The sequence below is a fragment of the Callithrix jacchus genome, chromosome 2 (assembly GCF_049354715.1).
Source record: "Callithrix jacchus isolate 240 chromosome 2, calJac240_pri, whole genome shotgun sequence".
Taxonomy (NCBI): domain Eukaryota; kingdom Metazoa; phylum Chordata; class Mammalia; order Primates; family Cebidae; genus Callithrix; species Callithrix jacchus.
This window is the reverse complement of record NC_133503.1, coordinates 129,813,545-129,841,252: the sequence shown is the minus strand read 5'-3', so window position 1 is coordinate 129,841,252 and position 27,708 is coordinate 129,813,545. Positions and strand designations below refer to the sequence as shown.

General features: G+C 40.6%; 1 protein-coding gene across 3 annotated transcripts in view; it reads left to right on the top strand.

The window, feature by feature from the left end:
• Nucleotides 1–27,708, top strand: part of RASGRF2 (Ras protein specific guanine nucleotide releasing factor 2) — a 279,197-nt gene that overhangs the window by 165,465 nt on the left and 86,024 nt on the right. For 2 of the 3 annotated variants that reach the window (XM_078365267.1, XM_008991883.5), the window contains exons 16-17: nucleotides 4,043–4,168; nucleotides 7,751–7,840. The exons of the other annotated variant lie outside the window; for it this stretch is intronic. In XM_078365267.1, the coding sequence (XP_078221393.1) occupies nucleotides 4,043–4,168; nucleotides 7,751–7,840 (216 nt within the window). The remainder of the gene's footprint in view (nucleotides 1–4,042; nucleotides 4,169–7,750; nucleotides 7,841–27,708) is intronic. 3 annotated transcript variants of the gene reach the window in all.

Genomic DNA, 27,708 nt, shown 5'->3' with positions numbered 1-27,708 from the left:
ATAGTAAAATGCTGAGCTCTTTCCACTCTGGGTAATGGAGAATGTCTAAGATTGTATCTAGGAGGGGCCCATGGCAGTTGATGAAGCCCGTAGAGCCAACCTTTACTCCAGAGCTGTCAGCTTCTCTGCTCCCCAGGCTTCTTAGTCATATTTTCCGCCTAATGCATCCCCCTTAGCTCTCATTTTACCAGGACCTCTTCCTTAATCCTTCCATTAAGCTACTGCTTTGCATTCTTTTCCCTTTCTGTAGCTGTCCACTAATTTCTTTTTAATGTATTTATTTCCCTTCTTATACTTAAAAATATTTAAGGTGGTCATTCAGAGAGATACAGGGTAAAACTACATTAAAAATAGGTAGCTGGACATGGTGGCTTACATCTATAATCCCAGCACTCTGGGAGGCCAAGGTGGAAGGATCGTTTGAGCCTAAGAATTTGAGACCAGCCTGGGCATATTAGTGAGACCTTGTCTCTACTAAAAATAAAAAATGAAGAATTAGATGTGATTGTGTGCCCCTGTGGTCCCAGTTACTCAGGAATCTGAGACAGGAGGATCATTTGCACCCAAGAGGTCAAGGCCACAGTGAGCTCTGATCATGCTTCTGCATTCCAGCCTGGGTCACAGAGTAAGACCCTGTCTCAAAAATACAGAAAAAAAAAATTTAAAAGACAAAATAAAATAAAATAGGTAAGCAAATTGGGCAATGGGGAAAAAGGAAAAAGTTGTATGTGGCCAAGTGTATGGTTACTGAACAAATGAATACTGTGTGATTTTCTGCAGTTCCTAGAGTCCCCTGACTTTGGTTCCAAGCTCCTCTGCTGACAGAGTAAAGACGGGAATATAATCAATCATGTGATTCATATTGAAGGCTAAGAATAGATTGGTTGTGCAGGCATATCCTTTCTGGCTCTTGAGACCAAGAACAATTTATCCTATGGATCCTTGTGAAGGAAACACTCTGAATAGAAAGTTTAGAATTAAGACTGTGGTTGAGGTAGTTCCTTGGCATTTTTCTGAATAGGTGAAGCAAAGAAATCACAGACTCAGTTGTGGGTTTTTTGTTGTTGTTGTTTTGTTTTTTGCATTGGCATATGGGTAACAGTGGTCATGAATAGTTTTTGGAAAGTCACAGATGAACACTACTTCAGCATGAGTCTGAAAGTTCAGTGTGTGTATGTGTGTATGTGCGTGTGCATGTATGTGTGTTTATATTATCTGTAATCAAGAGTGCTACTGTGTTAACCCTGCTGTCTAGTCTTAAAATTTTGAGTTGACAAAGAAAAAGGAGACGTTGATCCATCTTTAATTTGAAAGATGTTTGCGCATGCTTCACATAATGTTAACACTTAAAACAGTTGGCAAACTTGAATAAGAATCCTGTGCCAAGAACTTACACATTTTCTGCTTTTCACTTAAGGATACAACCCCACACAATCTCATTGTATAATACCAGTTTTGCCAATTAGGTCCATTCTGATGCCATGGGTCTCCCTCACTGCCATCCAGCTATTCATTTCAGGGCATGCTCTTTGAAAAGTACTAGTGATCTTCATCTGTTTTTATTGTCATTGCAATGATAGTGCCAGCCTTGCAATATTTTCCGGCAAGAGCACTTCAAACAATGTGAGAATAAAGAAGAGAAATAGGAAATATCCTTTAAAATGAGTGAGGCGGTGAACTTAGGGAAAAAATCAATTTAATTTCCCTCCGACTCAGTCGCTACATCTGTTCCAGGCTCATCCAACATTCACTAGTACCCTTCCTTCTTTTTACCAGGCAGTCTCTGTCTTTTTCAACACCAAGTACCTCTACAGAACACAAATACCAGCCTCTCTCAGATATCCAGATTCCACCCAGTGGTGGGTTCTCAACAAAAACCAAACCAACAGCAGGCAAGAAAGGTGAGCCAAAGAGCTGTTCACTGTATTCGGACCCCATTACCCACTCAGTGTTCACTTAGACCACGGCTGTGCAACTTACCCACCTAAGTGTTGTGGCACAGCCCACAGCACTAGTGTCTGTTTCTGTGTTCTTAGTTTGAAAATTGCCTGCCTGTGGGCTGAAAGTGCTCCCAATTTTAGCTTTTGTTTTGAGCCACATCTACCCACTCGTCCTGCAGGCAAAGCTGTTTGCAAGGAGCTTGATCGAAAGTGAACATGCCAGAAGGAATGCGCCCCCAGCCCCCAATGCTGGCATGGTTTCTTCTCTCCATAGATGCCTGTTAGCTTACAGGATTCTTCTGTGCTCTCCTTTCTTTCAGAACAGTAGGGTTCTGTCCAGCTTTCTCATTGGGAAATTTCCTGAGTTCAGTATAATTGCTGTCTAATGATTTTCTCATTTTCCTGAGATGACTGAATGGTTGAATCAGACCAAGGATGTGTGTTTGATATTCTGTTTGTTCGTACAGAGCAGATGCCTTCCATTACTGAATTTTGAGGGAGTTATTTAGAAAATAATAAAACCGACAGCTAAGCACTGATTTTTTTTTTTTTGTCTGCATCTTGCATCGTTGCCAGCTTTACTATAATTATGTCATTCAGAGAAAAAATCTAACCATTTCCTTTTCCTGGCCCCTTTGTGTTTCAAAAGAGCAAAATTGTGGTCTTATTTCTAAGTGGGTAAGTCACATGCAAGTATAAAAATGGCTTTATATGAAGTCATTGGGGTTTTTGAAAGTTTGTTGAGTGAAATCTTGAATGGAATGGCAAAGGAAAGTAGTTCTAACAGGATTAATGTACAATTAGTGGGGGTAACACTAAGCTTTTATCATTGGGAATTAATGAAAACCCCAAGAAGAATGGAAGAATCGTTGGAAATTTATTATATTTTTGTTATATTTTTCTCTGAAAGAGCAGACACAAAGTTTTAGTCTTACCTGATTAATAAATCAGTCAGAGGGGTATAGAAATATCATTAGTAATAGCCTAAGAGCGACCCTAAAATGATGGGCGTGTTATTCTCGGGATGTTAGCTGCAGCAAAGAAGCTCAAATGACCTTAAACCCTCCCAATGGTTCATTTAAAATTTTTTCATTTGCTTCCTGCTGATCTGTAGCTCTAGCTCAGAGATACCCAATAGAATTTTCTGGGAGAATAGAAATACTCTATATCTGGGCTATTCAATACCATAGCCACTAGCCACATGTGGCTTCTGAGCACTCAAAATGTGGCTAGTGCAAGTAGGGAGCCAAAATGACAATTTAACTTCAGTTAATATAAATTTATATAGCCACGTTTGGGTAGTGCTGTCATTTTGGACAACATAGCTTAGATCCCAGAGATCCCTGGTGAGGGCCACATTGATAGAGATTCAAACTTTTGGTTGGCTTAGGGGGCAATCCAGACAAAGAATTCATGAAGTCCTGATTTTTATCCCAATCTGATTTTTAACCTGAAAAAGTCATCTTTCCCCATGTCTCCCCTCCGAGAAAGCAGAAACATTTGGAAGGTCAGGGGATCCACCACCACATATCCCCAGTTCTCTCTCTTTCTTTTCTTTTCTCTTTCTTTCTCCTTTCTTTCTTTGCTCTTGCTACCCAGGCTGGAGTCTAATGGTGCGATCTCAGCTCACCGTAACCTCTGCCTCCTAAGTTCAAGCTACTCTCCTGCCTCAGCCTCCTGAGTAGCTGGGATTATAGGCATGTGCCACCATGCCTGGCTAATGTTGTATTTTTGGGAGAGACAGGGTTTCTCCGTGTTGGTCAGGCTGATCTCAAACTCCGGACCTCAGGTGAGGCATCCCAAAGTACTGGGATTACAAGTGTGAGCCACCGTGCCCGGCCCCCCTGTTCTTTTTAACATCTGCTGCTGCATTTGACAGAAGGGGCTGGCCAGGGTCAGCTAGGATCAGCCAGGTCCAGCAGGGTCATCAAGACAGGGTTAGAGAAGATCCCTGTTTAATTAGCACTTGACTTGATTTCATGTTAAAGCCCTTTAATGAAATGTTTATTATCTATAACGAACTTTTGTTTCCATGCATGATATTGACAAGAAGCTATAGAATTTATAGGCTAGTTGTTAAAATTCATTATGTTTTCAAGCAGCAGTCCTAGAGTCTGCACCAGCGGACCGAGCAGGAGTGGAAAGCTCCCCCGCAGCAGACGCCACAGAACTTTCACCTTGCAGATCCCCCTCCACTCCCCGGCACCTCCGCTACCGCCAGCCTGGAGGTAAGAGCTCAGGAGGGACTCCGAAATAGAAACGTGAAAAATGATGTCTAGCTTCTGAACCTTTCCTTGCCTTATGTTTTCACTGCCAAAATAATTTTTTTAGTCTCACTTATTGAAATTAATTGGAAGCAAATACAGTTGGCCCTTTGTATCTGGGGGTTCTATATCTGTGGATTCAACCAACCACCCATCAAAAATATTTGGTAGAAGAAAAAAAGCTTTTATACTGACAGTGTACCTATCTTTTTTCCTTGTCATTATTCCCTAAACATTGTAGTATGACAGCTGTTTACATAGCATTTATGTTGTATTAGTTATTATAAATAATCTACAGGTGATTTAAAATATACAGGAAGATGTGCATAGGTTGTATTCAAATACTATATGATTTTATATTAGGGACTTGAGCATTCATGGATTTTAGTGTCTGAGGGAGATCCTAGAACCAGTACCCTACAGGTAACAAGGGATGACTATAATGTTACTGTAGGACCAAGTGGTGAAAAAATAAATGATTAGAGAATATGCCATTAGTCTAGCCAATATTTGTTTAGTTCCATCAATTGCATTGCATTTTGTGAGGAGTAACATGAATCAAAGGGCTCTTGTTTAGATGTTAGTTAGTTGAAGAATCTCAGTGCTGGGTTTACCAAAATGTTCCCAGTCTCTGATATCTTACCTTGAGTCCCAATGTCGTCTATATATGTGGACTCATCTGGGACATCACAATCTGGGGAGACCATGTTAATAATATTATTTCAAATATTATTGGACCTAAAATAAGGTACAAGAGCATGGGACCCCAGTCATCATTACTGCAAGTGGCAGAAACTGGCATATGTTTTTGATATATGGTTAAGAAAATTGTAAAGCATTACTCCATAATTTGTTTGGGAACACAATAAATGTCCTCTAATTGGAGAAAAAATAATCAGGACAAAAAAGTAGAAATATTTTAATTATCTCCCATTTTTCTCACTGTTCAAATAAATATATCCAAATATCAGTGGTTTTGAAATGTTTGCTTTTCTCTTCTTAAGCCAATTACTTCAAGTCAGAAGAGTTAATTACACAATTATAAAACCTGATTCACCCCAAGTAACCCAAATGAATAGACTTTTTTTTTTTTGAGACAGAGTCTCGTTCTGTTGCCTAGGCTGGAGTGCAGTGACACAGTCTCAACTCACTCTAATCTCTGCCTCCTGGGTTCAAGCGATTCTCCTGCCTCTCTAGTAGCTGGGATTACAGGTGTGTGCCACCATGCACAGCAGTTTTTGTATTTTTAGTAAAGATGGGGTTTCACTTTGTTGGCAAGGCTGATCTCGATCTCCTGGCCTCAGGTAATTCACCCTCTTCAGCCTCCCAAAGTGTTGGGATTACAGGTATGAACCTCCACGCCTGGCCTGTAAAGGCCTTTTTGACTTTCATATCCATGCTTCAAATAGGGCATTTTAGCAAAACATAAAGTATATGGCTCCAAATGGTTATCTGTGACCTTTGCAGCTTGGTAGAAGCTGTTGTCATTGCCATGAACTCTGAGAGCAACTAGGAGGGTCTGAGTCAGGCTGTTGTTAGATACCTGCCTTAACGGATATTAGGACTTGGGGCTTTCAGGCTCCAGGTCCGTTATGGGTTACTCTGCCATTTGGGTACTTCTGGTAAATGAAGGTGACAAATTAGACTTTCCTAGCTTGTCATAGTACTGCTATGGAATTAGCCAGATCTCTCTATTCTTCTTAGAGCTTTGGTCAGTCCAGGTCTTGGCAACTTCCTTGACCATTGGCAACTAGGACAATTTGAGTTCATTGTAACCTGGAAGTTTGGGATCAAAACCTATGGAAGTAAGACTCTACCAAGGCAAGAGTTAAATGCTGTTCAAGGTGTTAGGATTATTAGAGCTCTGCTTTATATCCTGTCTTCTTATGTTTATATTCACATGTAAAATTTTTAATTTACATAAGGATTATTTGGAACATTTCCTCCTGTTTGTAGATTAAGTCAAATCCTTTTTTTCTTCCCTGATATGACTAATCATAGAGACATAGAAACATAGGAAGGAGGCTGAAACCTAGGACAATATGGAGGACCCAAACAGGGACAACATCACATATTTCTATCTAGCTGAAATTTTGCCTGTGCATCTACTTGCCACCTTCCAAAATGTTTGCTTTTGCAATAAGGCTATGTGGAAAGAGAAGGTAGAGCTGTTTTATGTGTGTGTGCTTGGGCACATAAGCAGCTCTTTGCTTCGCCTCTTATGTATTTATTTATTTTAAGCATGATTGTGAAACATTAGGGCCAAACTAATAAAAGCCCTCAGACCCTCCTACTTGCCATCAGAGCTCAGAATCACAGTGGAGTATTTTCACTAAAAGCCTGAGTGAGGAGAAGCAGCGAGCTTGACACCAGCACTGGCAAATGCTGTGTGTACAGTTGGAGGAGTGAACGGGACTGCAAGGTTGCTCAATGCATCCTTTTGATTTTCAAAGAGCCATCCTTAACCCATCTTCACTTTTAAGGGTGTTCTGAGAAGGAAATTCTGTCAGTAACATGATGTATCTTTTTTAAGAAATTTTTTTTTTGAGACAGCGTTTCGCTTTTGTTGCCCAGGATGCAGTGCAATGATGCAATCTTGGCTCACCGAAGAGCCGAGGAAGAACCACTGCCTCCTGGGTTCAAGTGACTCTCCTGCCTTAGCCTCCCGAGAAGCTGGGATTACAGGCATATGCGACCGTGCCTGGCTAATTTTGTATTGTTAGTAGAGATGGGGTTTCTCCATGCTGGCCAGGCTGGTCTTGAACTCCTGACCTTATGATCTGCCCATCTCAGCCTTCCAAAGTGCTAGGATTACAGGCATGAGCCATCACACCCAGCCTAAGAATATTTTTATTTTGAGATATAGTTTACATACCATAAAAATCACCTTTTTAAAGTATATGGTTCAGCCATTTTTTTATTTAATACATTTACAGGGACAGACAGCCATAACCACTGTTCAATTCTAGAACATTTCCATCACCCAAAAAGAAACCCTGTACATTTAAGCAACTCTATACTCAGTAGCAGTCCCTCTCCATTCCTTCTCCAACCCTAGCAGCCCTAGGCAACCACTAATCTACTTTCTCCCTCTATGGATTCGCATCTGCTGGACATTTCACATAAAGGGAATCATATAATATGTGACCTTTTGTGATTGGCTGCTTCTTTAACTTGGCTAATGTTTTCCAAGTTTATCCATGTTCTAGCATGTATTGCAACTTCATTCCTTTTTTTGTGGCTGAATAATATTCCCTTGTGTTTATCAATTGGTAGATATTTGGTTGTTTCTACTTTTTGGCTACTGTGAGCAATGCTGCTATGAATATTGATATACACATTTTTGTGTGTAGATGTCTGCTTTCTTGATTATATACCTAGAGTAGAATTCCTGATGTGTGATCTTATTATTTGCCCACTAGCAGAGATAATACAGGGCATTCGGCCCAGTCCTTCATTCAATGCAGGAATAAAAATGATGATTTTTGTCATAGAATATTATCCATTTGCCTCACCTTTCCATTTCCTTTCTTTTCAAATAATCAGGACAGACAGCTGACAATGCCCACTGCTCTGTTTCACCGGCCTCTGCTTTTGCAATAGCCACAGCTGCAGCAGGACATGGGAGTCCACCGGGTGAGTAGAGGAGCAGCTATGTACAGACAGGTGACCATTTATATTAAGTCACTGGCCCATGACTGCTAGTGTCTTGATGAGATGCTCGGCAGCTCTCACACTGGAATTCCACCACTTTGGGAAAACGAAGCAGAAGGATTGCTTGAGACCAGTAGTTTGAAACCAGCCAGGGCAACATAGAGACCCCATCTCTACAAAAAAAATTTAAAAATTAGCTGGGCATGGTGTTGCATGCCTGTAGTCCCAGTTACTCAAGATGCTGAGGCAGAAAAATCGCTTGAGGCCAGGAGCTTGAGACTACTGTGATCATGGAGCTGTGATCACACCACTGCACTCCAGCCAGGCAGTGGTGTGATCATGTGTATGACCCTATCTCAACCAAACAAAATAAAGTAAAATAATAATAAGAGAATGCAAATTCCTAGCTCTTTCTGAGTCAGTATTTCCGGGAGGAGACTGTCTTTTAAATAAGCATCTTCAGAAATCTCCTTATTTGGCCAGGCACCGTGGCTCACGCCTGTAATCCTAGTACTTTGGAAGGCTGAGGCAGGCAGATCACCTGAGGTCAGGAGTTCAAGACCAGCCTGGCCAACATGGTGAAACCCCGTCTCTACTAAGAATACAAAAATTAGTTGGGCATGGTGTTGCATGTCTGTAATTCCAGCTACTCAGGAGGCTGAGGCAGGAGAACTGTTTGAACCTGAGAGGCGGAGGTTGTACTGAGCCAAGATTGTGCCACCGTGCCCCAGCCTGTGTGACAGAGCAAGACTCCATCTAAGAAAAAAAAAAAAACCAAAAAAGAAAAAAGAAAAGAAATCCCATTATTTGCAACAATATGGATGAACCTGAAGCACATTATGTTACCTGAAATAAGCCAGGCACAGAAAGGCAGATACTGCATGATCTCACTTATATGTGGAATCTAAAAAGTCAAACTCATAGAAGTAGAAAGTAGACCAGTGGTTCTCAGGGGCTGGTGGGGAGGAAGGGAAGTGGGGAGCTGTTTGGTCAAAGGATAAAAGGTTCACTTACACAGGAAGAATAAGTTCTGGAGATCAATCGTACAGCATGGTGACTATAGTTTAAAAGGTACCGCATAATTGGAAAGTGTTAAGAGAGTAGATTTTAGATACTCTCACCGCAAAATACAAGTATGTGAGATAACATGTTAGTTAGCTTGACTTAATCATTCTTTAATAAATATGCACATCAAAACATCACATTGTACCCTGTAAGCATATACAATGCAAAATAATCAAATCAATAAATAAGCATAAGCTCCTTCAGGTGAGTCTCACTCAGGTGGTCTGTGGGTTACAGCCTTGAGAAATTCTTTATCAGAGAAGGCTATGTTATTCCTCCTGTGTTGTTTAACAGAGTTCTTCACCCTTTATAACTCAATTACTGAGAACGTTTCCATTTTAATTGAGTACAATGCTGAAAGCATATGAAAGGTGGGAGGGAGGGCTTGTGGAGTGCGGGGAGCGGGTGGGGGGCAGCTATTGCTTTAGCTGACTCATAATTCATTTCCAGTAGCTCCATGATTCTTTCTGAGTTGCTGTCATTTAATTTTCAGGGTAAAGAAAAAGTACTTAAAATAAAAGCACTGTATTTTAATAGATAAAAATTATATTCATTATCTCTTTCCTCTTCTCTCACTTATTATGTTAAAATAAATCTGTAAATAGTTTAGAGCAGGGTGCAGGGGCTCATGCCTGTAATCCTAGCACTTTGGGAGGCCAAGGCAAGAAAATCACCCAAGGTCATGAGTTCAAGACCAGCCTGGCCAACATGATGAAACCTCATCTCTACTAAAAATAGAAAAATCAACTGGGAGTGGTGGCACATGCCTGTAATCCCAGCTACTTGGGAAGAGGAGGCAGGAGAATCGCTTGAACCTAGGAGGTAGGGTCTGCAGTGAGCCTAGATGGTACCATTGCACTCCAGCCTGGGTGACAAGAGTGAAATTCCATCTCAGAAGTAAATAGGTAGATAAATAATAAATCTGTAAGTGGTTTAAATAGCCTTGTTGCTATGTCTTCACCTAAATTAAACCCATGGGCTCTAAACATAATGATTTTTAGAAACATGAGAGATGGCCTATTTTGCTAATTAGCCATTTTTCACCTTTGTAGTAACAAAGGAGTCCTTTCCAAAGCTTCTGAACTAATATTCATAATAGTAACTAGTAAGTATCATCTGTGTGATTTTTTGTTTTTCAAAATTGAGGACCAAAAAGAGATGTTCTCTAATGGATATTATCGTAGTAATTTATATATTATATATTATTGTATATATTTTATCTAAATAGAAATTTGCAGATTGACCGTATTCTGCTTCTTCAGCATTTTGCCACACATGATTCACTGGAGATATGTTAGGCAAATTGGGTTGTGGTTTGCCCCAAATATTCTTTAAACCTTTCCCCAAAAGTCCCATCAGCATAACACAAAGCAGCCTATAATGGTCAAAATATTAATCTCAATGATACAGTTGGCTTCTGTAACAATGAACATTTGGGGGGAAATAAGAGAGGCTGTACTAGGCTTTCAGAAGTGTTATTGTCAATTTGCTAAGGCTTTCTCCTGTATTTTGTTCTCACGAGCTAGTCTGTCTTTGGAAAAAGTGAAGGACAAGAGCATCTCACAGATTTCCTAATTTAAGTATGGTTTGTGAGGGAAAATAAATTTGGTTTTTTTCTGAGATGAGCCCATTCCCCGTTTGCTGGAAGCTGAGTAGGAAGAGGTCCTTTTTTCACCCAAGGTTGCAATGAAGACTGAATCATTCTAAGGCACTTTAAAGAATGACTTTCTGACTAGCTTTCCGAGATATATTGGGTCAGAAGGAAAGCATAGCCCAGCCAGCTCTTTCTCCCTTTTTGAAAGCCTGCTGCTTTTCTGTTGCCTTTTTTCCTACCTTTCTCCTGCAGCTGAGACAGTCCTAGGAAGAAAAGTTTTCTTCAGAGAGCTGGCCCCTGGCAGTGCTTTCTGAGGAGGGCAGCACGGACTTGCTAACAGACTCAGTCAGTGTTGCTAGGTGTGGGGAAGCCTGGACCCTGGGTGAACAGACTGCTCTTTTATGACTGTGCTGTCTGTCATGCAGTCTGAAGCCACATGACTTGATTTTAGAAGTAGAGGCAATAAGGGATTGGATTCAACAGTGCTCGTGGCTCTGCTGTAAAGGCAGCAAGTGGCACCGGGGTCAGTTTTAGTGGCTAGTGGCAATAAGAAAGGGGGTTCTCTTTTGGAGTGGAGACCAGTGCATTCCTGGGGCTCAGCCACTCAGTGGAACTGGTCTCTTAGCAGATTCCACCTGCCTGGGAGAACTGGGCAGACAGCAGAGGGTGTACTCATAGCAGACACAGGGAAGGGCTAAGAAGACATCTAAGAAGATGATCCAGCAGATAATCTGGATTTATTGGCTAGCCAGAGAGAGCATGGCATTGCCCAGGGAGGGCTAGACCTAGATACCTGGACAAGTGTTCAAAGGAAGAGAGTGCTGGATAAGAGTCAACTCCAAAACAGACTTTGTATCTCCTTTGTGAATCAGGAATTACCAGCCTAGATGCATCCAGAACCTGGTGAGTTACAAAGGGAAGCAGAAGAAAATATTGCACAGACAAATAAACACCCCATGCTTTCATCAGTCTCTGCAGGCTTCCTGTCTGCTTGTTCGGCTATGATACAGATACACTTGGGGATGCAGCCCTGCTGTGTCCTGGCTCATAACAGGAAACAAGGTATAGCTCAGCCATGCCAGGGGTCTGCAGTGTGGGTTTCCATGCTTCAGGTTCCTCTGCAGATTCCCTCTTGCTTTAATACTCTCCCAACCCCTGCCCTGACCAGTATCCATCAAAATATACAGGAACCTGGTACCTCTGAGTTATAACTGTCAATTCATTATTATGCTTTCAAACATTAACTCTAGACATTTGCTTATTAAACCATTTTTCTTTAATTATTGCTTAGAAAACTTTCTTATTGCATTAAAAAGAATTTCAAATTCAATAAGAGGGAGGACAGCAAATTTTCTTTGCCAGGAGGTCAAGACAAGATGTTCCTACCTGACCCCAGAGGCAAGAAAAACTGATTTTATTTGTGGATGGTGTCCTGGGATCTGTTTGGGATTGCCTGCCCTCCTGCTGAGGTCTCAGCCTGCCTAATTTCCACATGCACTGGAAAAGCCTGATTTTCAGTCTCTTTTGGAGCGGGGGTCGGGGAGAACAGAGTCTCGCTGTATCAGCCAGGCTGGAGTGCAGTGGTGTGATCTTGGTTCACTGAAATGTCTGCCTCCCAAGTTCAAGCAATTCTCCTGTCTCAGCCTCCCAAGTAGCTGGGGCTACAGGCATGTGCCACCGTGCCCAGCTAATTTTTGTATTTTTAGTAGAGACGGGGTTTTGCCATGTTGGCCAGGCTCATTTTGAACTCCTGACCTTGGGTGATCTGTCTGCCGTGGTCTTCCAAAGTGCTAGGATTACAGGTATGAGCCTCTGTGCCTGGCTTTAATCTCTTTTTTTCCCCCTCTTTTCTTTTCTTATTTGGAGCCTCCCCTTCCCTAAATTGAATGGGTCTCTTCCTTCCATGTCATGCTCCCTTTGCCCGAGTCACCACTATCTAGATAACCCAAATTCTGCCCCTCAAAACTCAAGATTTGAATGTTATGCTTTCTGTGAATGTGGGGAATTTTCATGGGATTTTTATATAGACCCATAGTCAGTATCCAGGACTGTAGTGATGTGCTTTCACTATTACTTCTCTCTCTGTTTATAGTGTTTCTCTGACAAAGAAACACATTGTAGGAATGCAGCTTTTAGCAGAAGGATTATTGTCTCATGCTTCCTGATGAATTTCAACTCCCTACCAACAGTTTCTATCCTTGCTTTATTTTTTTCTTCAATATTTACCACTATTTGACATACTATATGTTTTACTAATTTATCTTGCTTATTATCTATTTCTCCAATAGAATGTAAGATCCACGAGAGCAGGGGTTTTTACCTATTTTATATACTGCAGTATCCCCAGTATCTAGAATGGTATTGTACATGTAATTAATGATCCACAAATGCTTACTGAATGAATTAATGAATCGATGACTGAATCCTCTTACTTGCAATAGGGAATATTCAGTGCAGAAAAGAAAAAACTGTACCATTCATATATTTTTATAGTGCTGTGATGTTTTAAAATTTTTGTTGTTATTTCTAGGGCAAAAGAGTTTTTTGTCTTATTTCTCCAACTAACCTGGGGAAGTGATATCAGTCTCTTCAAGTCAGGAAGCAGGTTTTGAGTGTCTTTTGTGCTTAGTATCACCTTTTTAGATACCCATAACCCTGAGCTGAGCACCTGGTAGACTTGTAAATGAGCCTCATTGTCTCGTCTTCATTTGATGTAAGATTTTTTCCTCACACTCGTGATTGGAAAGTCCTTGAGATATGCCTGGACCTGAGGCCTAGGGTCACCCTAAATGTTTGCTGCCAATCAGAATGCAAGCACTAACTAAACTGTTAAAGCTTCATACTGTGATATTAACAAGAATTGGTTTTGTGTTGCAATCATACCCTTTTCTTTCTATCCAGTAGAGGTACCATCATTGATCTACAAATTAGGCCCAGTTACAGATGGATCCTGAATTTGTAGGCCTGATGTTTATACAATTTGGGGAAACACACCTCAAGGAAAGTAATATAAAATTATCAATTATAAACCTTTAGTACACCTCCCAGGGCTTTGGAAGAGGCCCATACAAATTGAGAAGGCCTAAAGCTTAAGCTTTCTTGACCTACTGATAAATCTGCTTTTGAGTCCAATTTCTTGGAATCACAACAGCTGCAAGAAATTTTGTGTGCTGAGGAGTGAGGGTGGGGGCATCAGTGATAGCCAGTGAGTCATTAGCCATCTTTCTTCTAAGTTGGTCCAGGTAGTATGATGAAAAAAAGCAGAAAATACCATCAGTTAAACGTGAACAATTGACTGGGTATTCACATGTGCACTTTAATGGAGATGAGTTGGATTAGTTGGTAGTGGTGAGTGGAACAGAATGATGTATGTACTGCTGCTCTGATTTTCTTCCCCAATGTCAAATAAGCCTCCCTTCCATAGGGCTTTAACTCTTTACAGGATAAGATTGAAACAAAGGATGGTTGATGGTGTTCTTTTGTGCCACCACACTAATTGAAATGTATTTGCAGGCACCTGCTCAAATTTAAGAGCTCTGCATAAAGTAGAAATATAAATGTGTGCATTTCAAATGGCTACTGATACAGGGAATCTGCAGGTGCAGTTTGGATATAGTTATGATATGAATAGAAATGCAAATTCAATGAATAAATATATCAGAACACATCATTGCACTTACTATACACCTGAAGTTGTAGGATTAATTATAGAGTTTATTAAATGATATAAAATGCCGTATGAAAGTATGAGGTGGGTTATTTTTATGAGAGTAGAAATAATGGCAGTGGAGATACTATAAGCAACTCCTGATTATCTGTGAGCAGATTATATGTTTTACTGTTCTGTGCAAATCAAAATAAATTAACAAAGTAGAGGAATGGTTGGATGCACTTACAGGAAAATTAATGACACTGTTACAGTCACTTAGATAAACAGTGACTCTTTTATTGGTGGTTACCTGGTACTTGTAAAGTAGATAATTTATAGTATCTTTTTTCTTCTGTAAAACCAGTCATGGCTTGTTTGGTAAATAGTAGATCTGAAGTTGGTATGAGTTGGGCTTGGATCAGTTTTGTAAAATACTGCTATCGGGTCCCACACCTAGAGAATCTGAGTTGATTGGTCTGGGGAACATCAGGATTCAGGAATTTTTAAAGTTTCCTAAGTGATACTAATGTGAAGCCAAGCAGAACTCCTGGACCAGATAGAGGTGTGTATGTTGGAATGCGTGTGTGCACGCGCACGTGTGTGTGTGACCAGATAGAGGTGTGTATGTTGGAATGCGTGTGTGTGTGTGAGACCAGATAGAGGTGTGTATGTTGGAATGCGTGTGTGCACGCGCACGTGTGTGTGTGACCAGATAGAGGTGTGTATGTTGGAATGCATGTGTGTGTGTGCGTGTGTGTGTGACCAGATAGAGGTTTGTATGTTGGAATGCGTGTGTGTGTGTGTGTGTGTGTGTGAGACCAGATAGAGGTGTGTATGTTGGAATGCCTGTGTGTGTGTGTGTGCGTGACCAGATAGAGGTGTGTATGTTGGAATGCGTGTGTGTGTGTGTGTGTGAGACCAGATAGAGGTGTGTATGTTGGAATGCGTGTGTGTGTGCATGCGTGTGTGTGTGTGACCAGATAGAGGTGTGTATGTTGGAATGCATGTGTGTGTGTGCGTGTATGTGTGACCAGATAGAGGTGTGTATGTTGGAATGCATGTGTGTGTGTGTGTGTGAGACCAGATAGAGGTGTGTATGTTGGAATGCGTGTGTGTGTGTGTGTGCGTGACCAGATAGAGGTGTGTATGTTGGAATGCGTGTGTGTGTGTGTGACCAGATAGAGGTGTGTATGTTGGAATGCGTGTGTGTGTCTGTGTGTGTGTGTGAATATTTTACTGAGCTAATGTCAGTTAAGGGTAAAAATTTGGATGTTTCCAAATTTCATATTAGATTTGGATGTAGATGAATTTCATGATTATTTGATTAATTCAGTAGAAGGATGTGGTTAAAACATCTTAATCCACACCCTTAGGCAATTTAGGGACTATGTCTGGATTTCATTCTACAGTCTAGTATGAATTTACATATTCAGTGTTTTAGGTGTAGATGTGGCAGGTGGGCTGGATGTAAGGAGTGCTAGACCGAGGCCTGTGTGTATCACCTTGCACAGTTTCTCTCTGGGCCTGTTGTTTCATGACGGAAGCCTGAGAGCTCAGCTGGTGCACTGGCTCTCCAGATGTGATCTCTGGGCCTATAGCAACAGCATAACCTGGGAACTTACTGGAAAAATAAATTCTCAGGTCACACATCGTTCCTACTGAATCAGCATTTCTGAGGCTGGAGCACAGCATGTGGTCTTTTACAAGCTCTTTAGTTGATTCTGATACATACTAAGGTTTGAAAACCAGTGAACTCGTATGTCTGAGCTGCCTTCCCTGTTTAAAAATATGACTGTGTATTACTTGTAGTCGACTATGCAGTAGATGAAAAACATAAATTTGAATCTCTTCCTAAACATTAAGTACAACTCAACCTTTATCTTTTGGTAGTTTTTGCATAGTATGCATAATTGATGTTGTTCCAAGTTGTACATTTAAATTCTCACTTTTCTTCATCATTTAAAATATGGAAGATTGCCTAGAGTTCTGCATCATGTTAGAAAATCTTTTTATCTCAAAGTAATAAAAACTGTTGTAGTAATTTTTCTCTAGTTACATTTTTATAACCATTTTATTGCGCTAGAATTCACATACCATACAGTTCACCTATTTAAAGCCTACAGTTTAAGCTGGGTGTAATGGCTCATGCCTGTAATCCCAACATTTTGGGAGGCTGAGGCAGGAGGATTGCTTGAGCCGAGGAGTGCAAGACCAATCTGGGCAACATAGTAATACCCCATTTCTTTAAAAAAAAAAAAAAAGCTGCACATGGTGGCACACACCTGTAGTTCCAGCTATTCAGGAGGCTAAGGTGGGAGGATCTTTTGGGCCTGGGAGGTGGAGGCTGCAGTGAGTCATGATCATGCTACTGCATTCCAGCCTGGGCAGCAAAGTGAGACCCTGTCTCAAAAATAATAATAAATTCAAAAGTCTACAGTTCCATGGATGCCCATTAACTGTTAGCAGTCACTCCCCATTTGTCTCTTCCTCTAGCCCCTTGCAACTGCTAATCTCTTTTCTGTCTGTATGTACTTACTTCTTCTCAACATTTAATATAAATGGAATTATTCATACATGTGCCCTTTTGTGACTGGCTTCTTTTACTATCACGTTTTTGAGGTTCAACCATTTTTGTAGCATACATCAGTCACTTGATCCTTTATACTGTGGAATAGTGTTCTGTTGTATGGATATACCACATTTTATTTAACCATTCATGAGTTAATGGACATTGAGCATAGTTTGGCTGCTATGAATGATGCTGCAATCAATGTTCACATACAAGTTTTTGTGTGTATGTTTGTTTGCATTTATGTGGATTTGCTAGGTTGTATGACTGTCAAACTGTTTTGGAAATTGGCCAAGCCATTTTGCATTTCCATCAGCAGTGTAATTGAATTCCGTTTTCTCCACCTTCAAGTAATATTACACTACTTCCAGTGTAGTGTGGGTACCTTATAACTGAGTAGTCCCAATTCTTCCATGTAATATTACTGTGATTTATTTTACTTATCTGTATCCTATAATCATCCAGTACATTGTAATAATAATGATTATTATTACTATTATTTTGATATGGAGTCTCAAAATTATATGAGATATTCAGTGCTTTATTGAGATGGAGTCTCACTCTGTCGCCCAGGCTGGTGTGCACTGGTGCAATCTCGGCTCACTGCAACCTCCGCCTCCCAGGTTCAGGCAATCCTCTCTACCTCAGCCTCCCTACTATTATTACTTTAAGCAAAGTTATTGTTTAGATCATATAAACAGAAGAAAAACAGAAGATTTTCCTTTATCTTCATTTTTTCCTTCTTCAGTGCTCTTCTCTTGTTCATATAGACCCAAGTTTCTGACCTATATCATTTTTCTCTCCCTGAAGAACTTCTTTTAACATTTCTGTCAGGGCAGGTCTGCCAGCAATGAATTCCTCCAGTTTTTATTTGCCTGAGAAAGTCTTTATTTCTCCTTCACTTTTGAAGCATAACTTCACTGAACATAGAACTCTAGCTTGGTGTTTTTTTCCTTTCAAAACTTTAAATATTTCACTCCAGTCTTTTCTGATGTGATGTCATTCTTGTCCTTGTTTCTCTGTTGGTAAGGTGTTTGTTTCAAGAACTTCTTTTTGCCTTTGGTTTGCTGCAGTTTGAATATGATATGCCTAGATGTGGTTATCTTGGTGTTTATTCTGCTTGGTGTTCTCTGAGCCTCCTGGATTTGGGTTTCGTGTCTGTTATTAATTTTGGAAAGTTCTTGCCTTTATTAACGCAAACATTTCTTTGACTCTATTCCTGAGTACTCCAGTTACCTGTCTGTTATACCCTTTGAAATTGTCCTACAGTTCTGGGATGTGCTTCCCCCTTTCTTTTTTATCTTTGCACTTCAGTTTGGAAATTTTGATTGGCCTCTTTTCAAGGTCACTATTCTTCCTTCCCTCAGCTATGTTGAATCTACCAATGAATCAGATAAAGGCATTCTTCATTTATGTGTCTGTATTTTTTATTTCTAGCATTTTTCTTTGATTCTTAGTTTCTATTTACCTTAGTTTACATTACCTATCTGAACTTGCATGTTGTCTACTCTTTCCATTAGAAACCTTAACATATTATAGATATTTCCCCACTTATGGCTCAACTTACAACTTTTTGACTTTATCATGGTGTGAAAGTGATGCACTTTCAGTAGAAGCTATGCCTTGAGTATGCATACAACCATTCTGTTTTTCACTTTCAGTACAGTATTCAATAAATTATATGAGATATCCAGTGCTTAATCGTGAAATTGGCTTTGTGTTATATGATTTTGCCCAGCTGTAAGCTACTGTACTGAGCACATTTAAGGTGGGCTAGGCTAAGCTATCATGTTTGGTAGGTTAGATATATTACATGCATTTTTGACTTACATTATTTTTCACTTAAGATGGGTTTATTGGGATGTAACTCAGTCATAAGTTGACGAGCATCTGAAATCATAGTTACTTTAAATTCACTGTCTGCTAATTCCAAGGTCTTTGTCACATCTAAGTCTGATTCTGATGTTTGCTTTCTATCTGTTATGAGCTGCACTGTGTTCTCACTAAATTCATATGTTGAGGTCCTACCATTACTCTGGAATAGGACTGCACGTAAAGGTAAGGTCTTTAAAGAGGTCATTAAAGTTAAATCAGGTCATATGGGTGAACCCTCTAAGAAGGCTATTAGGACTTACACATAGACTAAGGGGTGACCATGTGAAGACACAGGAAGATGGCCACCTACAGGCCAAAAAGAGAGAGGCTCGGAAGAAACCAAATTTGCTGACTCCAAGATCTGGACTCCTAGTCGCCACAACTATGAGAAAATACAATTATTTAAGTCAGCAATTCTGTGGTATTTTATTAAGGCTGCCTGAACAAATTAACAGAGTCTCTTTAGACTGTATTTCTTCTTGCCTTTTGGCATGCTTGTGGTTTTTTGTTGAGACCTAGACAGGTTATATCAGATAATAGAGACCGAGATACATGGTCCTTTAAGTGTGAAGATTTATGTTATCTGGCTAGAACTTGGGCTGTGCTTGATGTTTGCTTCAGATTCCTTCAGTTTCCTATTTGTTTCCCCTCTTGACTTCGGGCTTTCCTAAGTACTCCTCCTCAGAGAGAATCTGTTCTCCAGCTCTTTCTCTTGTAATCTGTGGTTATCTTACCCGGTCTCTGTTGGTAGGGTGGGGTGAAGGTAGGGAGGGGGACTGTTCTGTATCTTCCAGTGAAATCTTAGTGTTTTAATGAACTGGCATCTTGAAGCTGTGACCCTTGCAAATGTTTCTCCAGTGATACAGCTTCTCTTCCCACTGCCCCCACTTCCCTGGCTGCAGCATTCCCAATTTATTTCCTTGAATCCCTGACCCTTGTAGACTATATTATTTTCCCTGTAGTTAAGAGGAAGGCGAGAGGGGACTGGAATGGGAAAAATGTCTTTTTCCTAGTGGGATAAGGCCTAGGCAAAGCCTTTTTCCCTGAAGAGTGGGTCTTCATTCTGGAGAAAGCCCTGGGTGCATTTCCAGTGTTACTCTTCCTGTCTCCTTGCAAGAGCCATGATGAGATCTTTCTCCAGTGTTTACTGGGAGGACTTGGTATGATTCTTGGAGGTAAAGTCCTCAAATGTGTGGTGGCCCGCCTAAGAATGTGGTTTTCAAGAGTGTCTCACTGTCATCCTGGTCCACATTCAACCTCCAGAAGTTCGTCAATACGGCCATTCAAGTGTCGCTACAGGTCATGGCTCCCGCAACTTCTGATCCAGGTAGGCAGACCTGTGTCTTTGTGGATGTGCTTGTTTTTTGGTTTTTTTCCAGAGTTTGTGATGACTATTTCCCTTGAAATCTCAATTTTCTGATACGTCCAAGAAAAGTTGTTGATTTTCAGTCTGTTTCGTTCTTCTTGTGTTATGGATGGATGTGATAACTTCTAAGTTCTTTATGTGTCAGAGCTGAAATGCAGATTCTCAACTTGGTGAGATCTTAATTGTGATCTATTAATTTTGTAGGTGAAATTGGAGAGAATTGCATGTCTTAACAATACTCAGTCTTGCAATCCATGAACTAGAAATGTCTCTTCATTGACTGAGATCTCTCACTTCTCAGTGGTGTTTTATATTTTTTAGCATACAAATCTTGCATTTGTTGTGTTGCACTTATTCCTAAGTATTTGACTCTTTTTGGTGTTATTGTGAATGGAATTGTTTCCTTTTATTTCTAGATAGTTTGTTGCTAACATATAGAAATACAAATGATTTTTCTAGATTGTCTTGTTTTCTACAACCTTGCTAAATTCATTTATTACTTCTACTAGGTTTGTTTTCAACGATTCTTTAGGATTCTCTATATATAGAACCATTTCTACTATGAATAAAGATAGTTTTATTTCTTCCTTTCCAATCTATATGCCTTTCATTTTCTTTCTTGCTTTTTTTTTGAAACAGAGTCTCATTCTGTCACACCCAGGCCGGAGCGTGGAGTGCAGCAGCACATCTCAGCTCACTGCAACCTCCGCCTCCCCTGTTCAAACAATTCTCCCACCTCAGTCTCTTAGGTAGCTGGGATTAGAGGCACCCGCCACGCCTGGCTTATTTCTTGTATTTTTAGTAAAGACAGAGTTTTATCATATTGGCCAGCCTCTTCTTTCTGGCTCTGTTGCATCAACTGGACCAAAATGAACTCTTATAAGCCTGTGTTTTCAGTTACAAGTGCTTCTTTCAAGTCCTTGTCAAGCATGGGAATTATACACTGGTGATGATATAGCTGGTGCTCATTTTTTACCGTATTAAACATAATGATGTAAACATACTGTCAGCTCACAAAAGACAGCTATCAAAATAATCCCACAAATCTCTTTCTGTACACATCCCATTGGAATTCAGACTTTTTTTCATTTTTTGAGATAGAGTCTTGCTCTGTCACCCAGGCTGTTGTGGAGTACAATGACACAGCATGGCTCCCTGCAGCCCCGAATCCTGGGCTGAGGTATTCCTTCCACCTACGCCTCCTGAGTAGCTGGTACTATAGGTATGCACCACCACATCTGGCTAATTTTTTAGTTTTTTGTAGAGACGAGTTCTCTCCACATTGCCCAGGCTGGTCTCCAACTCCTGTCCTTAAGTGATCCTCCTGCTTCTAAAGTGCTGGGATTACAAGGGTTAGCCACTGTGCCTGGCTGAAACTTGACTTTGAAACTAGATCAGCTGTACTTTAATAGGCCTTGTTGTTCAGAGTCATTGAATAATATCTAAATAAAAGCACCCAGGGATACTTTTATTTTCGTTCCCTTGTTCTTTTATACCACTCTTCAGCAGATTCAGAACACCTTTTTGTTTTTTCCTGCTGGAGGGTATTCTAGTTTGGGACATATTTTCCATTGTTTTTTGAAAAATATATTTAAAATATTTAAAAATTATTTCACTAGGCTGGGTGTGGTGGTTCACACTTGTAATCCCAGCACTTTGGGAGGCCAGGGCGGGCAGATCACCTGAGGCCAGGAGTTCGAGACCAGCCTGATCAACATGGAGAAACCCTGTATTTACTAAAAATACAAAATTAGCCGGACATGGTGCCACATGCCTGTAATCCCAGCTATCGGGAGGCTGAGGCAAGAGAATCTCTTGAATCCAGGAGGTGGAGGTTGCAATGAGCCGAGATTGCGCCATTGCACTCCAGCCTGTGCAATAAGAGCAAAACTCTGTCTCAAAAAAAAAAAAATTATTTCACTAAAGACCGGTAGTTTAACAGTAATCCCAAGTCCTATTTTTAAACATACACACACATATACGCATGCACACTCACATTTTGCTTGGAATTAGAGCTGTGGAACTGCAGAGCTGCAGTTTTCACTGGTGTGAGTACACTCCTAAGCCTGCAAAGTAGCTAGATTGCTCATGGCAGGTGGTCTTTGCATTCTCTTCCTGGAAAGATGCCAAGCAGCAAGCTAGATCACTGAGATATCTTTGCTGTGCTTTCCAAGCAGACCCAAATCCTTGTTCCAGCTGGCCTGTGGGCCTTCTTCCCTGAATGTGCTGTACTGCCAAGTTCCCTTTCTCTGCACTTTCCCTTCCCAGGCTCCCTGCAGACCACTCTCTTCTATTACCGTCTCTTCTCAGCAAAGGGACAGTGTAGTTGATTGTGCCTCCCATGGCTTAACTGCTGCTTTATTACATTACTGTTTCATCCATGTCGGGGCCAGGCAAGTAACCTAAGTAGGGATGGAGAGCTGATGCCGTGTCTGGAGGGCACAGCCACGGCCCAGCCCCTGGTGATTGTTGCCATGAGGGGCTACAGGACTAGGGCTGTCAGATGGGTTTCCTCTGTTGTTGTTGTTTTTTTTTTTCAGCCAGAAATCTGGATATTTATGTGAAATCTTCTGTTTTGAAATGTTGGAAGTGAATTTACACACTAAAAAAATACTGTCCAGGCCAAACACAATACTTCCATGGGCCACATTTGGCTGTGAGCCACCAGCTTGTGACCTTAGATTTACTGTAATCACTAACAGCTGGAGTTGTAGGTTCTACAGCTAAGATTTCCAGAGACACTCCTAAATATGAGCAGTAAACTCCTGAGTCTCTTCGGTGCCACCCCGTGTATCTTCTATTCCTTTTACTGGGTGATTTTACAAAAGTTGATCTCTTCTCATGCACTGTGCTTGACCACTTTAGCTTTAAAGGGATAATCTGATCTCAAAGGTCTGAGCATCATCCCTCACTATGTCATCCCCTCACTATGGAAGCGGCACAGTGGGGACCATCTCTCTTCATCTCATGTTATAGATTCTGAAGCAAGTGTGGCATCTGGAGTGGGGAAGGGTCTTGCCCAGGTTCTCATAGTTACTGAGAATGAGACTCAGATCTATCCACTACTAAACGGCTGCTTTCTTTGCTCTAATATAGCCTCTAATTCACATTAACTTCAAAAACAGTATGAGCTTCGAAAGCTTGAATTGCTTTTGTTACTAACTCTTGCTTCTGCCTTTGTCTGCAGCATATCCATTTCTTTCCATCCATCTTTTTCCCACCTCTGTATCCACCTAGCATTCCCTTAAGTGACAGATACAGCAGTTTGGGAACTCCAGAGAGACGAGCCTGGGGGAAATTAGTAGTCTGTGGATGGGATCTTAGTTGACCAGCAGTTAGCATTGAAGGATCTGTGATTTCTTTCTCAGCATTGTAGAAATCAGGGCCTTAGTACAATGATATGATCTGGTTAGAGGAAGCGTGTGTTTTTGTATTGAGAATTGGATTAAATTTGCAGTGAGATATTGATTACTGTGAATTAAGTTGATGTCACGTATATACTCTGTGTCTACAGTCTCTCAGGATTTGTGAGAACACTCAACACTGTTTAAATAGCTTAACGGCATGGATAAACTTATGAGAAAGGTACAGAATCTGGGCTTTTTCAAGGGTCTAGGTTTTAAGCTAAAATGGAAATTTCAGGCAGGAATTACAAATAAATTTTCTCTTTCAAAATCAGAAGCTTAATATGTAGATGTTTTACTGCATTGATTCCCAATGGAGTGTGGATGGGGTAGAATAAGAACAGCCAGGGGGTTCCTCAAAAAATATCCCCGTGGGGATTCTGAGTGGCCTCCCAGAGGCAAGCACTCCAAAAGAAAGAGATGTTATTGATGGAAATGTGCTGCACATGTGAATGGTACGAAAACAGACATAAGGCTAAGCATCACTGCTCTGCTATCTGCCAGCCCTAAAAAGAACTATGCTCACTTTCTGAATTTATTACTCTATCTTCTGGTTAGTCAGGGCCTAATCGGAAGCAGGCTGCCTATCTAACCTGTTTTGGCAATGACATTCAGAAGTCTAAGGTCAAAATGTTGGCTGCATGCCATGTTTCTTATATGGGACCCTCACCATCTTTTCCTTTTTGGTGTGAGCCCACCCTTGCCTTATTTTTTATTCATCTCCTTTTTCTGTATCGTGCTCTTTTTACCTTGCTAGGTTCTCACGTTTTGGAATTCTGCTCCTGTTTCACTGCGATATACCCTCTTGTTAGGACTGGCCATGTGCTTTACAGGACCCAGTGTGAAATGAAAATGCAAGTCTCCCTGTTGAAAAAATTATTAAAAATTTCAAGACAGAGACAGCAGGGCATTTAACCAAGCATGAGACCTAAGCATGGGCTGTGTGTGACACAGGGCTGTACACTGCGAACACTGACCCTGCCTCTTGCAGTCTTGTCAGGAGTCCAGCAGTCTCCTAATGCATCCAACTGGGTCCTGTAGTAAATTACTCTCAGGAGGTGGCCTCCAATGCATTTCTAGGATTATATCTTGGTTCTGTAGAAGTTTTCTATAGTGAAAAATATATTCATAGAAGACAAATTCCTTTATTTTAAAGACAAAAATCTTAGACTGGAGAGACCAATTAGAAAGACAAAAAATATCTAAACTTAGGACTTCTGATTCTTTGAAGAAAATATATATATATATATTTTGAGATAGAGTCTCGCTCTGCTACACAGGCTGGAGTGCAGTGACACAATCTCCACTCACTGCAGCCTCTGCCTCCTAAGTTCAGATGATTCTCCTGCTTCAACCTCCCAAGTAGCTGGGATTACAAGCATGTGCCACCACGTATAGCTAATTTTTGTACTTTTAGTAGAGATAGGGTTTCATCATGTTGTCCAGGCTGGTCTTGAACTCCTGACCTTAGGTGATCCACCCACGTTGGCCTCCCAAAGTGCTGGGACTAGAAGCATGAGCCATCACACCCAGCCTGAATAAAATACAAATTTTTAAATAGTGACATACAGGGAAATACTTTTAACAATGCAAGAATGCTGAAAATAATCTCTGATGAGTCAGAAAGACTCTCACTATCTAATGATAATTCAGAGTAACCATAAAACAAAAATTATCATCATATATGACTAAAAAAATTCCTGGACTCTTTGATTTGAACCTTTATAATAAGGGCAATAGGACAAATAAGCAGAGTGGTCATGTCAATATTACACAAAGCTAAAAATTATTATGTAGGAAAGTTAGAAATAGTAAACAGCCTCAAAAATGTACAATGAAAAGTGAAATTTCTCAATGAATTTTTTTTGGAGAAATAACCAATGATAATGTTGTGATTATGTAACATTTAATCAGCCTCATACTTTAAAAGGAGGTAAAATTTTTTGAACTAGTATGTCAAAGATTAAGTGGGATAGTCAAAGTAATCTCTGGAAACCTACTGCTTTCATATGGTTGGTGGTGGAAGTCAGCAGAAGTAAACCAAACCTGAAAACTTCTCAGGTCTCTGGCAAGGGAAGAAGGGGCTTTTCATCTGCCAGGAAAATATCCCCTTAGACTACAGGTCCTGTGTGTGTTCCTTGTTTATGCATCAGATGTGATTAGCACAGGTTGTGTCTTTACTGGCACTTATAGCCTATGGCTTCACAGTCAGTTAACCTTTTTAACTGATTGTGAATACATAGCAGTTACGGGTCATTTTTATAGAGATGAAGCTCCCAAAACTTCATCTACATCTTGCAAACCCTTCTCCTATGCTGTCCAGTTGGGCATTTCTGCATATAAATTGAGTGGTTGCACTTATTATCAACATAGCAGTGACAGTAATTTAGAGTTATATACTTAAATGGGCATGCAATATACTGAGCAATGGTCCGAGTCTTACATATGTTAACTTATGTGTGAAGTAGTTAATATTACTGTACCCAGGTTCCAGTAGAGGATACAGAGAGGTAAGTGAATCACCTAAGGTCACTTAGGTCACGTAGGGAGTAAGTAGCAGATTTGAACCCTGTCATCTGGCTCTTCTAACCACCACCCTATTTTGCCTGGATTTCATCAATACTTTATTGCCTTGGCCCAATGCACGCTTGATGTTTAAAATACAAGTGAAGAAAGGGCCATAGTCTAACCTGTCACCAGCCTAACCTCTGCCCTATACATAGAGGGCATAGCTAGAACCTTGTATTTGGGTTTCTGTAGTGCCGCCATTTTGTTTAGGAAGGATATGAACCTTTCTCTTGGATGGTCTGGTGGTTTTAAGAATATACCACAAAATTCTTTTCTACTTCCCCCTTAGGGCTGGACTTAGTAACTTGCTTCTAAAAAATAAAATAAAGCAAAAGTGATCGTGTGTGACTTTGGGGCCTAGGTCCTCAAAAGCTCAGTGTCCTGCATCTTGGTCAGTCTCTTTCTTGGGTCACTTGCTGTGGGGAGAACCAGCTATCATGTCATGAGGAGAGTCGCACAAGGCAAAAAACTAGGATCTAGGTCTTCTGTCAACAGCTATGTGAGTGAGCTGGGAGGCAGACCTTGTAGCCCCAGCACAGCTTTTGGATGACTACAGGCCTGGTGGACATCTGGTCTCCAATGTGTGAGGAACCCCGAGCCCAAGCCACCTAGCTAAGCCTCTGAATTCTTGTCCTAAAGAAACCGTGAGATAATAAATGTTTGTTGTTTTAAGTCTTTAAATTTTAGGGTGATTTGTTTTGTGGTAATGGATAACTCACACAGGTGGTATCATGGTAGCCAGTAAACTTTCACTAAATTATTCATAATCACATTGAACTTAAGGAGCGTATTTTCAGTTTTGAAAGAGAAGCATTTCTAGGTGTTGCCTGTGGAACAGAGCACCCTGGGCTTATACTCAACCAAATATTTTGAAATTGAGGGAGTATATTTGAAATGAACATGTAGCTTGAATCTGCTTTCTATTTCAAGGTCTCTGAACAGTCTTTCTCTTCTCTCATCACCTGTAGTGCTCTGAATTGAATAGACTCATTTTTTTTCTGCTGTTTGAGAGCCTAGAGCGGTTTGATTTTAACACGACTGTTGCTTAGCAATAGGAAGGAACTGAATGGTTCCACTCTATTCTGCAAACCGAGAGGACCCTCCCTGTGTAGCTATTGTCTGTCTGTAATGCTGAATTTAAAATTGTAATTATCATTTGAAAATGACATTGAAGCTGGCCTATGTGACACATTATACTTACCCTAGCATCTCAGTTGCCCAGGGAGTTAGACTGACCCAGTTTGAGGTCCCTTGCAGACAAGCTAGTCTCTTGGAATTATGAGGTATTTAGAAGTCTGAGACAAAGCTGGAAAAAAACTAGTAAATTCCTTATGGGTAGGCAAACAGGTGGTTTGTGTCCACCATATACTTATTTTGTGATTCTGGGACCAAAAACTTGGCTCTTAAATTGTTGTGACTACAACCTGGGCCAATGATTTTAGAAAAGAATCCATAGAGAAGTGGGAATTCCAAAAAATTGGGGGGGGTGTGGGAGAGGGTGGGATGTCTAGCCACCACTGACCTTGATACCCTGCTCTGTTGGAAAGGCTCCCAGAAATGTCAGCTGCTTAGAATTTTTAAACACAAGGTGTAAATCTGATTCTTAATCAGAAAGGTTGATATCAAGTTTCAGAAGCCTTCACTCAAATTTAAAGTGCTATTCTTTCCCACTCTGTAGACTAAATTATGTACAAGCCTCTTTGATTTTTAAGAAATTTTTAATGAGTTATATAGGTCTTTCTGTGCGCACGCAGTGCCAT